The sequence below is a fragment of the Panthera uncia genome, assembly GCF_023721935.1.
Source record: "Panthera uncia isolate 11264 chromosome A1 unlocalized genomic scaffold, Puncia_PCG_1.0 HiC_scaffold_16, whole genome shotgun sequence".
NCBI classification, from domain to species: domain Eukaryota; kingdom Metazoa; phylum Chordata; class Mammalia; order Carnivora; family Felidae; genus Panthera; species Panthera uncia.
This window is the reverse complement of record NW_026057576.1, coordinates 63,546,000-63,562,744: the sequence shown is the minus strand read 5'-3', so window position 1 is coordinate 63,562,744 and position 16,745 is coordinate 63,546,000. Positions and strand designations below refer to the sequence as shown.

The 16,745-nt window shown below is 40.8% G+C and overlaps 1 protein-coding gene across 1 annotated transcript in view; it reads right to left on the bottom strand.

Moving 5' to 3' along the window:
• GPC6 (glypican 6) overlaps positions 1-16,745 on the bottom strand; it is a 356,437-nt gene that overhangs the window by 104,614 nt on the left and 235,078 nt on the right. The window contains exon 2 of the mRNA XM_049647475.1: positions 3,896-4,026. Within this exon, the coding sequence (XP_049503432.1) occupies positions 3,896-4,026 (131 nt within the window). The remainder of the gene's footprint in view (positions 1-3,895; positions 4,027-16,745) is intronic.

Below are 16,745 nucleotides of genomic sequence, written 5' to 3'. Positions count from 1 at the left end.
GTGGTACGTGTTGGGCAATAGCCCTCTTGTGTGAAGGCTGTTTCCTCCAGGGCTGAATTATGTCTAGACCAGGTGGGAAGACACTTACTGAGGAAACAGTGGCATACTGGGAAAGTCTTCTTTCTTTGGATCAGACCATTTGCAGTAGTAATCCCAGCTCGCCACTTGGTAGTTGCGTGACTTTAGGCAGGCTACTTAATTTCTGTAAATTTAACACTCTTTACCTATAAAATCAGGAAATAGATGTTCTACAAGATTGCAGCAAGGATTTGAAATAAATACATAAAGCATCTAGAAAGAGACTGACATGAGGGCAGAGGATCTATTTTGTCCTCTACTACATTCTTCAGGCTTGGTACATGATAGGGTATTTGGTGAATGAATATAATAGGTGTTCAACTAATGGTGGCAATGATGATCATCATTGTTACTAGGTGATTATTCGCCCAAAAAGAACCAACCAAATTTTAACACGCGTTTGTCTCCAGTCTTTAAAATTGTGTATATACAGGGGCACCTGGGTGGCTCAGTCAGTTACGCATCTGACTCTTGATTTTGGCTCAGGTTGTGATCTCATGTTTCATGAGTTTGAGCCCCACGTTGGGCTCTGTGCTGACATCGTGAAACCTGCTTGGGATTCTGTCTCCCTCTCTCTCTCTGCCCCTCCCCTGCTCTCTCTCTCTCTCTCTCTCTCTCTCTCAAAAAAAAAAAAACACTTAAATGTGTATATACACATATATACACATGTAATGATATATGTAATATATTATATAACATATGATATTATACAAAGAATATACAAACCAAGAATTTGAAATAAGTGCCATAATGCTATTCCCAAATTATTATAACTGGATCATACAACTTCATATAGCCAATGTATTTTTTTAAGTTTATTTATTTATTTATTTAGGTGATCTCCACACCCAATGTAGGGCTCAATCTCATGACCCTGAGATCAGAGTTGCATGCCCTTCTGATTGAGCCAGCCAGGCGCCCCTAGCCAATGTATTTTTTTGAAAGGAATGTCAGTATCCCTTACAGATAACAGTTTAGCTGTGGGCTAAATAGGAGAGGAAAAGGATCTGATAATACCTGTAAAAACAGATCTAAGATAAGATTGGAGCACAAGCACACATGGTGAGAACAGATCTTTTCATTGGTCGGTAAATCCCACTACGTGAGCTGTTCCCTCCTACAGATACGAGGAGAACCATTAGAGAGGGAAATTTCCTATCTGAAACTGCAGCGTGTTCCTCTCCACCTTCAGACAGCAAAAGGGAGACAACAGTAGTCTTTTATACTTTGTACTATCACAACCTGAGAAAAGGATGGAAGCCGTAAGTGATGAGGTTAGACAAGAGAACTTTTTCATGAGAATTCAGCATGGTGGGAAGCGCAAGGTACGTTATGAAGGGAATCGGACAGAAAGACGGACAACTGGAGTCCTTCCGGCTTTGCCACCCTGTCTCCTCGGCTTCTCATGAAGGTATTACTGAAAGCCTCCGAACTTTCTCTTAATATTTGGTCTATGCAGCACAGATTTGCTGAACTCCGCCCTTACGTGAGACTGGCTTTGGAGGCACCCTCCTCCTTGTAACGCAGTGATCTGGCAAAGTGGCTTCTGCCACCAGACCACCCTCTATGCACCCCTCATGCACCATGAGGGGTTTGTAAGTTACTTAACCTTTCTATGCCTTGGTTTCCTTATCTGGAAAATAGGGGGGGAGTTCTATCTCATCATAAGCATTGTTATAAATACTGCATAACATAAACCATAAAAGCCCAGTACAGTCCCTTGCAGTAAGCATTCTACACATATGATCTAGCAGTTATAAATACTGTTGCTTTTCCGAAAGAGGCTCTGGAATGACTTCTATCAGCCACTGGTGTAATAAGGTCAATGATTTTCTAAGGAGAAGTTGCCAATCATATCCTGGAGTAAAAAGTCATTTTAATTTGTGAGCTTTACAACTCTCAGGACGTCTGTCCACCCCCCACCCCTACCCTCAATTAGGAAATAGCTTCTGGCTTCACTCAAAACCTTATCAGAAGGCAAGGAAGTCTCGTTATGCAAATACTGTGGTGAAAGTGTGGAAATCTAGAATTTCCATTCCTTGTCACTGTCTATCAAGGGTGACTGAGGGGCCTCTGAAATAGGAAAAAGCCCCTTTGACATTTTTTGTACTGTTATTTTATGACCCGCTATGCTGTATCCTCTAAGGTGAGTGTCCTCTTACATGCCCTATATTATTTCTACTCTTGATTTTGACATTTCTTACCAAGAAATACATCTTTTTAAAAGCACATCCCTTATTAACAGCCCTACTATTATAATGTAGTTGGACAAATTCAACAAAAATGTCTCATCCACATTCTGGGAAGAGAGAGAGTCCATCTGACCTCTTCGAGAATTTTTAATAGAGTAACTTGAACACGAATGCACACGCTCCAGTGCAAATCCTTCTAAGAAGTGTGATGGTCTCAAACTGCAGACACGTCTGTCAGTGTACAACTCACGCCGTCTCCTGCAGGGCTGTTTTGAATATTAGCAACCTCAGGTTCTGGTACTTAAGCACTGCTGAGCTAGTGACCTCTCAAAACAACACGAGTCCCCGTCCGGGCAGTAGATTTGAGAGGAATAAATGATTGCGATTTGTTTCCCCAGGAAAGAAAGAAAATAGCTTTTTGCGGAACCCCCGAATGTACCATTTCCCCAACAGGCAGTGGTGATTTGGAGCATCTTCCTTGACACAGGCTCCCCCAAAGCTCATTAAAAGCCAGATCTAGGCCTATACAACTTTTGGCTTGTTCCTCTCTCAAGGACAGAGAGCAAGGGACCCAGGCCAGATGTTTTCTTACCCCGCTTGCTACCAGCTCACCCTGAAAAGCCCAAATCTGGCTTGATTCAGACTCATCCAAGGAGACCTAGTCTGATTCCATGGCTGGCTTTCTGCCCTGCAATTTCTCCCCATCACACACCCCTTCTTGCTTGATTATATTTGAAATCTCACAAAGGATTTTACAAATCGAAGAAAGCTAAGCATGCATCTCTTTGGCTGACCTATTTTTCCGTGAACGACTTTCAATTAAAACGCAATCACTCAGTCACCAACCAGGTTCAAAGGACTGATATAGATTTGGTTAGTGTTTAATGACAGGGAGACCAGTAAAGAGCACATAAGGGCTTTGTGTAGTCGTCATTGTGGGTGAAAAGGGGCGATGAAGGGACAGGCTGGAGACCCTTTGCAAACTTCTTCATTTGGCGTAATGCAGGTTCTGCTTATCTTCAACTGAGCAGAGACAAATAAAAATTGGGCACCTGGCATTTGGGGTCTCTGCAGCTGCAAACCCAGAAGCTCTGTCTCATATGATTTATGAAAATGAGCTTTTCTTCTTTTAACGTGTGCTTGACTTCATACAAAGGAGCACTTTCCCCTAAAGAGTCATTAATGAAGGTTACACCATAGTCTTAAAACAGGAAGTCAGATGAAATGTTTAATTATTTACGACGGAACATATAGAACATTTGCTGGGTTTGCACAGCTGAAGATATAATTAGAAGTTCCTAGAGAGAGAACAGGCTGACGGTGTGCAGAGATTTCAAACATATTAAAAAGAAAACTCCCCCCAAATTGCTCACAAATGTGAGGGATTAGTCAATATACCTGGGACTCTCTGAAACTTCATGATTGAGTAGCTGAGAATAAAAGATTCCTTCCCCTCTCAATGCCATTTTGGTAGACATTTTGAATGCAATAGCAAATTTGTAGCTCACCAGGACAAGCTCTCTGACGATGTATTAGAATTCATAATCCCAGTCGACACATCTAGTTACTTCTTTTTTCGATTCCTGCACCTTCCTTATTAGTACAAACATGACTAATGCAAATACCTTTGCAGACACCTGCATGCTGTTTTCTTGCATGTTCATAATGGCTTCAGAGATCTTGACATCTATTGGGTCCATGACAGACTCAATGTTGAATGGTCCTTCCAGTCGCTCTGCCACCAAGAGCATTGCATCTGTTAAAACACAGGAACATGATTTATTTATAGGAGAACACAGAGCTCCAAGTCATTAGCCTGTGTTTAAACATTTCCAACAGAACTGGTTGAAAAATAATCATTCATTCAAAATTTATTTTTAAAGTTTATTTATTATTTTCAGAGAGAGAGAGAGGGTGCACAAGTGAACAGGGGAGGAGCAGAAAGACAGAGAGAGAGAGAGCATGAGAGAGAATCTCAAGCAGGCTCCCCACTGTCAGCACAGAGCCCCATGTGAGGCTCAAACTCATGAACTGTGAGATCATGACCTGACCTGAAGTCAAGAGCCAGACGCTTAACCGACTAAGCCACCCAGGTGCTCCCCATTCATTCAAAATTTTTATTTGCTTTTATGTAGTCCAAAAATGGGGTGGATGACTAAATACCAAAGCAGTATTTTATTTAATTTCATTTGAATATTTAAAATTATTTTACATGTATAAAACCAGGCTTAAAAATAAGAAAATTTGTTCCTATTGAAAGAGTTGAAGGTATCTTAGTATTCCACATGAAGTTAAACCAAAGAACAAAAATAGAAACAAAGCAAAATTAGGTCAGGGATCAAGTAGATTTCAAAAAAATGGAATCTAGCCTCTTTTCACCTGGAGGATGGGGAAAATTGAGAATATTAAAGAAGAAGTGTTAATGCATGGATTTGGGTGCACAAAGGTCCAGACCCTACTCAAACCTTTCTAGATTTCCCAAGAACAGACCTGTCCCTGATTTGTACTATCACACCACTTCGGACGCCCTTCTGGGTTAGCACTTAGGCATGCTTTGGGATAGAGACACATCTCTTACTTGGTTTTGTATATTCAAGGCTTATTATGGTGCCTATCACATTTTAAGCATCCAAAAATGTCTGTGAAACAACATTGAGCTGAATTCAACTGAAGTATTGTTTGGGAAGCTTTAGTTTTCTGGAAAAGATGGTAATAGTGACATGTTGACAGGAGCTATGTGTTAGGAGCTAGTAGTCCTGAGTTGTCATCCTTCATCTGTCACTAACTAGCTGAATGGCTATGGGAAAAAACCCTGAGCTTACCTGGCCTCAGTCTAGTGAGGTGTATAAAAGGGACTGGTGATGAAGAGTCTCTCAGGGTCTATGGTGAAGGGCATATGTCCACTCCTACGGACACATGAAAACTGGCTTGCTTTTGTCTTAGCGTTCAGGGCACAGCTTGGTAGCCTGCCTCCACCAGGACTGTCGAATAGAACTTTATGTGATGAGGACTGTGTGGCTGTTGAAACTTAAAATGTGCCTAGTGCAACTGGAGAATTAAATTGTTAATAAATTAGTTAGTTGGCTTTTAATTAATTTACATATAATTTTCTTATTTTTTAAATGTTTCTCTTTTTTTTATTTTATTTAAAAAAATTTTTTTTTTATTTTTTAATATATGAAATTTACTGTCAAATTGGTTTCCATACAACACCCAGTGCTCATCCCAAAAGGTGCCCTCCTCAATACCCATCACCCACCCTGCCCTCCCTCCCACCCCCCATCAACCCTCAGTTTGTTCTCAGTTTTTAACAGTCTCTTATGCTTTGGCTCTCTCCCACTCTAACCTCTTTTTTTTTTTTTTTTTTTTTTCCTTCCCCTCCCCCATGGGTTTCTGTTACATTTCTCAGGATCCACATAAGAGTGAAACCATATGGTATCTGTCTTTCTCTGTATGGCTTATTTCACTTAGCATAACACTCTCCAGTTCCATCCATGTTGCTACAAAAGGCCATATTTCATTTTTTCTCATTGCCACGTAGTATTCCATTGTGTATATAAACCACAATTTCTTTATCCATTCATCAGTTGATGGACATTTAGGCTCTTTCCATAATTTGGCTATTGTTGAGAGTGCTGCTATAAACATTGGGGTACAAGTGCCCCTATGCATCAGTACTCCTGTATCCCTTGGATAAATTCCTAGCAGTGCTATTGCTGGGTCATAGGGTAGGTCTATTTTTAATTTTCTGAGGAACCTCCACACCGCTTTCCAGAGCGGCTGCACCAATTTGCATTCCCACCAACAGTGCAAGAGGGTTCCTGTTTCTCCACATCCTCTCCAGCATCTATAGTCCCCTGATTTCTTCATTTTGGCCACTCTGACTGGCGTGAGGTGGTATCTGAGTGTGGTTTTGATTTGTATTTCCCTGATAAGGAGCGACGTTGAACATCTTTTCATGTGCCTGTTGGCCATCCGGATGTCTTCTTTAGAGAAGTGTCTATTCATGTTTTCTGCCCATTTCTTCACTGGGTTATTTGTTTTTCGGGTGTGGAGTTTGATGAGCTCTTTATAGATTTTGGATACTAGCCCTTTGTCCGATGTGTCATTTGCAAATATCTTTTCCCATTCCGTTGGTTGCCTTTTAGTTTTGTTGGTTGTTTCCTTTGCTGTGCAGAAGCTTTTTATCTTCATAAGGTCCCAGTAATTCACTTTTGCTTTTAATTCCCTTGCCTTTGGGGATGTGCCGAGTAAGAGATTGCTACGGCTGAGGTCAGAGAGGTCTTTTCCTGCTTTCTCCTCTAAGGTTTTGATGGTTTCCTGTCTCACATTCAGGTCCTTTATCCATTTTGAGTTTATTTTTGTGAATGGTGTGAGAAAGTGGTCTAGTTTCAACCTTCTGCATGTTGCTGTCCAGTTCTCCCAGCACCATTTGTTAAAGAGACTGTCTTTTTTCCATTGGATGTTCTTTCCTGCTTTGTCAAAGATGAGTTGGCCATACGTTTGTGGGTCTAGTTCTGGGGTTTCTATTCTATTCCATTGGTCTATGTGTCTGTTTTTATGCCAATACCATGCTGTCTTGATGATGACAGCTTTGTAGTAGAGGCTAAAGTCTGGGATTGTGATGCCTCCTGCTTTGGTCTTCTTCTTCAAAATGACTTTGGCTATTCGGGGCCTTTTGTGGTTCCATATGAATTTTAGGATTGCTTGTTCTAGTTTCGAGAAGAATGCTGGTGCAATTTTGATTGGGATTGCATTGAATGTGTAGATAGCTTTGGGTAGTATTGACATTTTGACAATATTTATTCTTCCAATCCATGAGCAGGGAATGTCTTTCCATTTCTTTATATATTCTTCAATTACCTGCATAAGCTTTCTATAGTTTTCAGCATACAGATCTTTTACATCTTTGGTTAGATTTATTCCTAGGTATTTTATGCTTCTTGGTGCAATTGTGAATGGGATCAGTTTCTTCATTTGTCTTTCTGTTGCTTCATTGTTAGTGTATAAGAATGCAACTGATTTCTGCACATTGATTTTGTATCCTGCAACTTTGCTGAATTCATGTATCAGTTCTAGCAGACTTTTGGTGGAGTCTATCGGATTTTCCATGTATAATATCATGTCATCTGCAAAAAGCGAAAGCTTGACTTCATCTTTGCCAATTTTGATGCCTTTGATTTCCTTTTGTTGTCTGATTGCTGAGGCTAGAACTTCCAGCACTATATTAAACAACAGCGGTGAGAGTGGGCATCCCTGTCGTGTTCCTGATCTCAGGGAAAAAGCTCTCAGTTTTTCCCCGTTGAGGATGATGTTAGCTGTGGGCTTTTCATAAATGGCCTTTATGATCTTTAAGTATGTTCCTTCTATCCCGACTTTCTCAAGGGTTTTTATTAAGAAAGGGTGCTGGATTTTGTCAAAGGCCTTTTCTGCATCGATTGACAGGATCATATGGTTCTTCTCTTTTTTTTTGTTAATGTGATGTATCACGTTGATCGATAAATGTTTCTTTTTGAGAGAGAGAGAGAGAGAGAGAGAGAGAGAGAGAGAGACAGATCACGAGCAGGGGAGGGGCAGAAAGAGAGGGAGACACAGAACCTGGGCAGGCTCCAGGCTCTGAGCTGTCAGCACAGAGCCCAGCGCGGGGCTTGAACTCATGAACCGTGAGATCGTGACCTGAGCCGAAGTTGGAGGCTTAAGTGACTGAACCACCCAGGTTCTCCTAAATATAATTTTACAATTTGCTTGAGACTGCTGGCTACCATATTAGGCAACACAGCCTAGACTTTTAACATACAGATTCCAGTCTTGGATCTCAGGTTTTTCAATTGTGAAAGCTCTTGGGAGCCAATCTTAAAACAATTTCCTTCTTTCAAAATAATAGATGTTTATTATCAAACACAAAATACAGAAAAAAAACCAACAAAAAGTGAAATACACTCATAATACCACTTCCCAGAAAAACACTCTGAACAGTTTGTATAGGCCTTGTTTTTTTTTCCTCTGTGCATAAATATTTTAAGCATGCAACTAGAAATATACCATACATATATCATATAATCTGCTTTCTAAATATAATATATTATTAATGGTAAATGCTGTTTATACAGTTATTTTATAGTATTAGTGTGAGGAGACCAAATTTTATCTTTATTCATATCCAACCATGCTCAACCAAAGCCCAACAATCAAAATTCTTTCAGGGTTATAAATAGTTATGAATTAGGCAGATGAGAAACCTTTTAAGAGAGATGAATTCTTGTAAGAAGGATACAGTACTCTTTAGGAAGCACAGATTTACATTTCTAAAGAGGACTAGGTTTTGTGAACAACATAAGCTTGAACAGTATCAATTGGTTTTCCGCCCCAGCCCCCAGGATGGAGTCTGCTCTACAACTCGTGTAATGCCCCGGGAATAAATGCGCTCTATTCCAGCCACATTCCTGGCACTCTGTCCCATTGTATCCTTAGGAAAATTTGGAGTATGAATAGATTCACAAAGATCCCCTAACAACAAATTTTCTGATTTTTTTCCCTTAGATACTGCAGACTTATCTGTGTACATCACGACAAGATCTTGTAACAAAAGTAGTGATTTCTCTGCATCTTGCTGACCCTAGTTATCTGGCAGCGTGGACAGAGGATGTACATTGTAGGGTTGTAGTATTTTGATATTAAAGATGTTTTTCCCTTCAAGGTTTTAAAAGGTGGCTGTTGTCTGAGAGCTGATCTATTTCTTTTCTGTCTTTGTATCTGTTTTGTATGTTTATTAAAAATAACCTCCTTTGGGGGCGCCTGGTGGCTCAGTCTGTTAAGTGTCTGACTCTGGATTTTGACTCATGTCATGATCCCAAGGTTGTGGGATTGAGCCCTGCTTGGGATTTCTCTCTCTTTCCCTCTGCCCCTCCCCCATTCAAGTGCATTCTCTCTCTCTCTTAAAAAAAAATATCCCCTTTACCCTTAGCTTTCTAATAGGTTTTTTGATGATGATTTTTTATGACGAATGACCAAGTTTCTCTAGATGGGTATATCCTGCTAGAAGAAGCAAGAATCCTTGTACAGGAAAAAGAATTGGCCCTATGGAGTTACTCACAACGTGAAATGAAAGAAACTGATCCTTAAGGGATCAGTTAAGGGATTGTTAACTGTGTGTTTTACATAAGTATCTGCACAAATCATAATACAAAGAGTACTGGTCGGTCTATCTAGGTATATTCACCTGACATGAATGGGCTGACTTGAGACAGTGATACTGTAGGCTCTCCTGAAAATCTGAGAGCCATTGTGCTCTGGGTAATAAGGACCAGTGTTCAGACTGGATGCTAAGGACTTATTTTAGTGTGACAGTTTGAAATTATGGGGTCCTATCATAAAGTAGAGCTGTTTCTCTCTGGTGACTTCCATCTTTTTGTTCCCTGTTCCTTTCCCGCCATAGTGCACGCCTGTTAGGTTTCTGGGTCTGCAAACTTATCTCCTCTTTTTAGACTCTAATCATGATAAAAATGCTCAGGGTGAACCACTCCTGATCATTTGCCTTTGTGGCCTTGGAAAAAGGCAGCCCAGTTGATGATCCTGTATATTAAACATAACCTAATGGTCACCTACACTCAAATTGGTTGCTCCTATATTTCCATTCTTTATTGCAACTCATTTAGTTTTTTATAAGAGCTAATTTAAGATGATATATTTTTGATGTAGGTGGGTGTCTATTTTTCTTTTACTTTAGATCAGCAATTAAAATATGCTACTTTAGGTTATGTGGTTTAGGCTATTACTAATTATACATATATATATATAGATATAGATATATATATATATATATATACACACACACACATGTATATATGTATATAATGTACATATATACATATATACATTATATACATATATATTTGCATATACGTATGCAAATATATATATAAATACACACGTATATACACACTAGTTTATATACCTTATATATATGTTAGTATATATTACATATATAAACTAATATATACTAATTATATACATATAATTACTAAGTAAATTAAATTCTCCTTTGAAGACTCAAAAGCCAATGTAGATTGGCTCAAAACCTCAGAATCATCATTAAGAGTAGTAATATGCATACAGTTAACACTACTATATTTTACACCTAAAAATTTAAGAGAGTAGATATTATGTTATGTGTTTTTTACCAAAATAATAATAATAAAAAAGAATAGTAATTATTATTGTGCTGATCAACTACAGAGGTGGAGAAAAGGGAACACTTTTACACTGTTGGTGAGGACATAAATTGGTGCAGCCACTGTGGAAAATACTATGGAGTTTCCTTCAAAAAGTTTAAAATAGGACTACCATATGCTCCAGCAATCTCATTTCTAGGAAATAAAATCACCAACTAGAGAAGATATTTGCACCCCCATGTTCACTGAAGTATTACTTATAATGGCCAACACATGGAAACAATGGAACTGTCCATCAACAGGGGAGTGGATAAAGATTATATATATATATATATATATAATATATATATATATATATATATATATATATATATATATATTATTCAGCCATGGGAAAGAAAGGAATTCTGTCATTTGTGACAACCTGGATGGACCTAGAGGGCATTATGTTAAGTGAAATAAGTCAGAGAGAGAAAAATACTGTATGATCTCAGTTATATGTGGAGTCTACAAAAAACGAAGTCATAGATACAGAGAATGGACTGGTTGGGTTGCAAGAGGCAGGAATTAGGAGGTGGGACAAATAGGTGAAAGAGGTAAAAGGGTATAAACTTTCAGTTAATAAGTCCTGGGGATGTAATAATGTAAGGCATGATGACTATAGTGAACAGTATTGTTTTGCACATTGGAAGATGCTGAGAGAGTAGATCTTAACATTTTTTTTAAAGTTTATGTTTGAGAGAGAGAGACACACACAGAGAGAGACAGAGCACGAATTGGGGAGGAGCAGAGAGAGAGACACACACAGAATCCCGAGCAGGTTCCAGGCTCTGGGCTGTCAGCACAGAGCCTGATGTGGGGCTCAAACTCAATGAGTGGTGAAATCATGACCTGAGCTGAATGAAGTCAGACGCTCAACCAACTGAGCCACCCAGGTACCCAGCTAAGAGAGTAGATCTTAAAAGTTCTCATCACAAGAAAAAAAATATGTGACTATGTATCATGACGGATGTTAAATAGACTTATTGTGTGATCATCTATCTATATATACATATATATACACACACGCACATGTAATCATATATATATGTGTGTGTGTATATATATGTATGTAATCATTATGTGGTACACCTTGGCCAATACAATGTTACATGTCAATTGTATCTCAGTAAAAACAAAAACAAAACAAAAACACATGTCTCCTTAAGATACAGTCATCCCTGGGGCGCCTGGGTGGCTCAGTCGGTTAAGCGTCCGACTTCAGCTCAGGCCACGATCTCGCGGTCCGTGAGTTCGAGCCCCGAGTCAGGCTCTGGCCTGATGGCTCAGAGCCTGGAGCCTGCTTCCGATTCTGTGTCTCCCTCTCTCTCTGCCCCTCCCCCGTTCATGCTCTGTCTCTCTCTGTCTCAAAAATAAATAAAACGTTAAAAAAAAAAAATTAAAAAAAAAAAAAAAGATACAGTCATCCCTGTGCCCAGTTCCCCTTTTCATTCTAAATATACATGACAGGATTCCCCAGGGCCACAAAAGAGAAAGCTTTGCAGAAAACTCTTCTGAGTATTTTGCATTTCCACTACAAAGCGTCATGCTTATACCTCCTGTATTTAGGAGTCTAGTTTAGCTACATGACAGAATGAGAAAGTGGCAGTGGAAAGCTAGAGCTATCCAGTCCTGGGACAATGCGTAGGGCTGGGAGTAAATGGCCACTCTCCCGGGGGCCCCAGACCTCAGGTGGTGAGAGGGTCTGCATGGCCCGCCGAGCAGCCAAGAGCATCCCTGCTTGACTGGTTTGCCTCCCACCGGCTGGGCAAGGCGGTCATTAGTTAAGCTCTCCAGGTGTCAGAAGAACCTTCCCTCTTCTTTGGGGTTGAAGGAAGACATGCCTCTCTCTCCTCCCACTACTTTTGTGACACCAAGGCAGTCGTTCGTAAGTTCCTCTGCAATCAATTAAGCCACAACATGGCCATCACTTCCTCCAGAGGCTGCCATCCTACGCTGTCTTAATTATCTCTGTGCCTTTTACATTTTGGAATATTTGGAACATTATTTTTAACTGTGTTCTTGAGCTGTTATCTATTGCCAATTAAACCGGGACAGGACTAGCATGTCAGCTAATGATCAGCCAATCCTTCTGCACATATCTCCTGTGTCACCCAAGTTTTGTTTCTCTTTTTTTTTTTTTTAATTTTTTTGATATTTATTCCTTTTTTGAGAAACAGTGTGAGCAGGGGAAGGACAGAGAGAGAGGGAGACACAGAATCCGAAGCAGGCTCCAGGCTCTGAGCTGTCAGCACAGAGCCTGACGCGAGGCTTGAACTCACGAACTGTGGGATCATGACCGAGCCCAAGTCGGATGCCTGACCGACTGAGCCACCCAGGTGCCCCTCTCTTTAAACAAAGGACTGTTGTCTTGCTCAAACAGTATATAAAACCTTCATTTCCAAATGGAGATTAAGTTTAGATGAGTTAAAAATTGCTGGTATCAGTGCACCTGGGTGGCTCAGTCAGTTAAGTGTCTGACTCTTGATTTCAGCTCAGGTCATGATCTCATGGTTGTGAGATCGAGCCCCACATCGGGCTCTGGGCTCTGCACTGAGTGTGGAGCCTGCTTAAGATTCTCCCTCTGCTCCCCCCCCCCCCCCCCAAATAAATAAGTAAGCATTAAAAAAAATAACTGGTATTGCAGCCTGAGGTTCCGAGGCACACAGACAGAAGGCGACTCCATAAGAGCACAGGGGGCTTGCATAGCAGCTCAACCCGGTGCTCATCCAAAGGTGAGGAGCCAGGCTGCAGGTAACACCACACCTTCAGGCCAAGGCGTTTGGCTCAAGTAAGCGCAGACATTTCTGTTACGAATGAGGACACCTGATTCTGATTAGATGGAGGCAGGTGCCTGCGTTTCCATCTAGGACCATCTATTAAGTGCCGGAGACATAATGCACGTCCCAGAGTCCCATCTTGCTCATCTATGAAGTAGAGGTGATGACAATGTCTACCTGACAGTAGTGGCAAGAGGAACCAAATGAAATCGTAAAGTTGTTAGTTCAATGCCTGGCACATACATACTCAGCTGTCCGCAAAGGTTAGCTAATACAAGGCGCCACCTCTGGGCGGAAGTGGAAAAGAGAGGACCAACTTACAAGATATTTTGGTGGAATCGTTGACAGCAATTGACGTGAGTTGTAAGAAAGTAAGAGGCACACGGATGACTTTAAGATGTATAGCTCTTTGGTATGCCAAATCAATGTTTTGATAATAGCTGCTTTGTGACGGATGAGTTCACTGCTGAGACGCAAGACTGCGTTATTTTCTCATGATGTCAAGCTCTACCAATTAATGATAACTACGAAGTCTTTGATGCCCTTCCTATTGAGAGGTGGGGTTTATGTCCCATCCCCTTGAATCTGGGTGGGCTCTGTCACTACTGTCACTAACAGCACATAGTAGAAAGGACATTGCCAATTTCTAGACAGTTACCAAAGACACCGTAGCTTCCGGTTTCTGTGTCTTTTGAGACTCTACTCTGAGATCACCATGCTGGACTGGTCATGGTGACAGTCGCAGCTGGGCCCAGATTTCCAGCCACCCTTGCTGCTGCAGGCAGAATGTCTGTGCCCCCCCCAAATCCATATGTTGAAACCTAGTCCCAAGATGATGCTATTTGGAGGTGGGGCCTTTGGGAAGCGATTAGGTCATGAGAGCTCTGCCCTCATGAATGTATTAGTGCCCTTATAAAAGAGACCTCAGAGAGCTCCCTGTCCCTTCCGTCATGTGAGGGCACATTGAGAAGACGGGCGGGTATGAAGGGAAGCAGTCTCGCACCAGATACCAAATCTCCTGGCGCCTTGACCTAGGATCTCTCAGCCTCCAGAAGTGTGAGAACTACATGTTTGCTGTTTAGACCATACAGTCTGTGGCATTTTTGTTATAGCAGCCCCTATGGTGCTAAGACACCTGCCGTGGTGCCAGACACATGAGGGAGGTAGTCTAGGACCTTCCAGACTCCTCTCCCAGTTGATTTACCATCTAGTGACCCCAGTCAGCACCATGTGGAGCAGAAGAATCAGCCAGCTGAGTTGTACTAAAATTCCTGATCCACGGTACTGTGATCTGAAATAATACAATTATTATTATAAGCTGTTAAACTGGGGGCCGTTAATTTGTGACAACAGGAAACCAGGTTGCGTATGTGGTTACAGCCACATGACAATATTTATAAAATATTCAGATATTTTCCCAGTATTTGTTTGACAGGACCTAAATATTCAGAATTCTAGCCAATTTATATTTGACAAACTTAACACCTATGATATAACCCCGGTTTACAAACACTGGAGTGATCAAGAAAAAATAAATATTGTCCTCCAGGGAACATACAAAAAACAAAAACAAAAACAAAACCTTGCTCTAAGCCTACAGAGCACTAAGGTCCCCCAAATGCTCACCAGCTAGCCTCACATCAGGACATACTTTTCTCCTGGGATGTGAGCATGAGACAGAGAGGCAGCAGGCTTGGCAAAAGGTAAATACACTGATTTTTTTCTAAGTATTTGACTTTATGAAGAGCAAGAACTCTGACACAGGAGCTGGACGTTATCTCTGATCTCTGGATGGCACTGGATTAAAACCTGTCTTGCTGCAGGGACTGTTGAATGTTTACGCTCCTCTAGGATATAAATATTAAGTAGGATTTCATACGATCAGATAAATATTTTTAATTTATTTCTTGAGAAAAGGAGATGTAACATCCGAAATGATCTTGCTGAATGCTACGGATTTTAATGTAGAAGGGAGTGATTTTCAAAATGTTTTAGAGGAGACAGGAAGAGAAAGCTTTTATTTTCAAATGAGGTGTTACCAGGCTTTTCCTAAATAATGATAGAGTAGAAATGACCTTGAAAATTCAGTTAAGGGGTTCCAGGGTGGCTTAGTCCGTCAAGCGTCCGATTTCGGCTCAGGTTACCATCTCACGGTTCGTGAGTTCGAACCCTGCATCGGGCTCTTGTGCTGACAGCTCAGAGCCTGGAGCCTGCTTCCGATTCTGTGTCCCTCTCTCGATCTGCCCCTCCCCTGCTCGTGCTCAGTCTCTCTCTCCCTCTCAAGAATAAAAAACACATTAAAAATTTTTTTAAACAATTTTTTTCCCTTTGAGGGAAATCCGAATTAAGATAAAACCTCCATTTCAAAGTTCTCATTAAATCTTTTACATTTGTCTTAATAATCTACTTTTTGAAAAATGAAATCTATAAGCACAATTTACTTTATAGTTTCATAGGAATTCCATAGTGACCATTTTTTTTACAAGTAATGCTCTCCCTCTTCCATCTGATGCACCAGTGTTTTAGCTTAACCAAGATATTTTCCCCACTGAGAAGCAGAAAAAAGAATTAAAAAAATAATAATAAAAGAAAATCAAGAAATATTAAAGGTACCCTGGTAAATTCATTCACTGGCATCCAGTTATTCATTAAAAAAATTTTTTTTTACGTTTATTTACTTATTTTGAGAGAGACAGAGAGCACAAGTGGGGGAGGGGTGGAGACAGAGGCAGAGAGCAACCCAAGCAGGCTCCCTGCGGTCAGCTTAGAGCCTGATGGGGGGCTCGAACTCACGAAATGTGAGATCGTGACCTGCGCTGAACCCGAGAGTCGGGCGCTCAACCGACTGAGTCACCCAGGTGGTCCCACATCTAGTTATTCATTAAAAGAAAACAAAAAAAAACAGCTTCAACATACATGTATGTGCTCATTTATGCCCATGGGATAGATGTAATTAGAAAGCTTTGCTTTCTGTGGCTTCTGGAAACAGGCACATTGAGTGTACACGTCCTTTGCTCTTGCCAAATCGATTAATTAAAATGCTCGTGAGATCTTGGACAGGAATGTGTTTCTGGAGAGGCCTGGAAAGGGCAGAGCTAGAGGCGACAGGGATCCAGAGGCAGGTAGACCTGAGCTGGATACTCAGAAAAGGGTGGCCACGCCAGGGTAGAGAGCACGTGCTCTTTCTGGTCATAAGGGCCACGCTCTTCTCAGAGGGGCTTTTCTTTTTTTCTCGTAGTTTTTGTTTTTGGTTTTTAAGGCAATTCTATAGGAAAGACATTTTCACTTTTAGAATTCTGATTCATAAGAATCCCAAACAGAGACTATTTCCCCCTCTCTGGACTGCACTTCTGACTTTTTACATTGATCACGATCCCTACTTCTGCCTTTGCTGCTCTGTCATCTCTCCTCGGACGTGGCTAGCAGAACTGTCTTTAAAAGTGCAAATCAGATGAGGTCACTGCCTTGTTCTAAAGGTTGCCGTG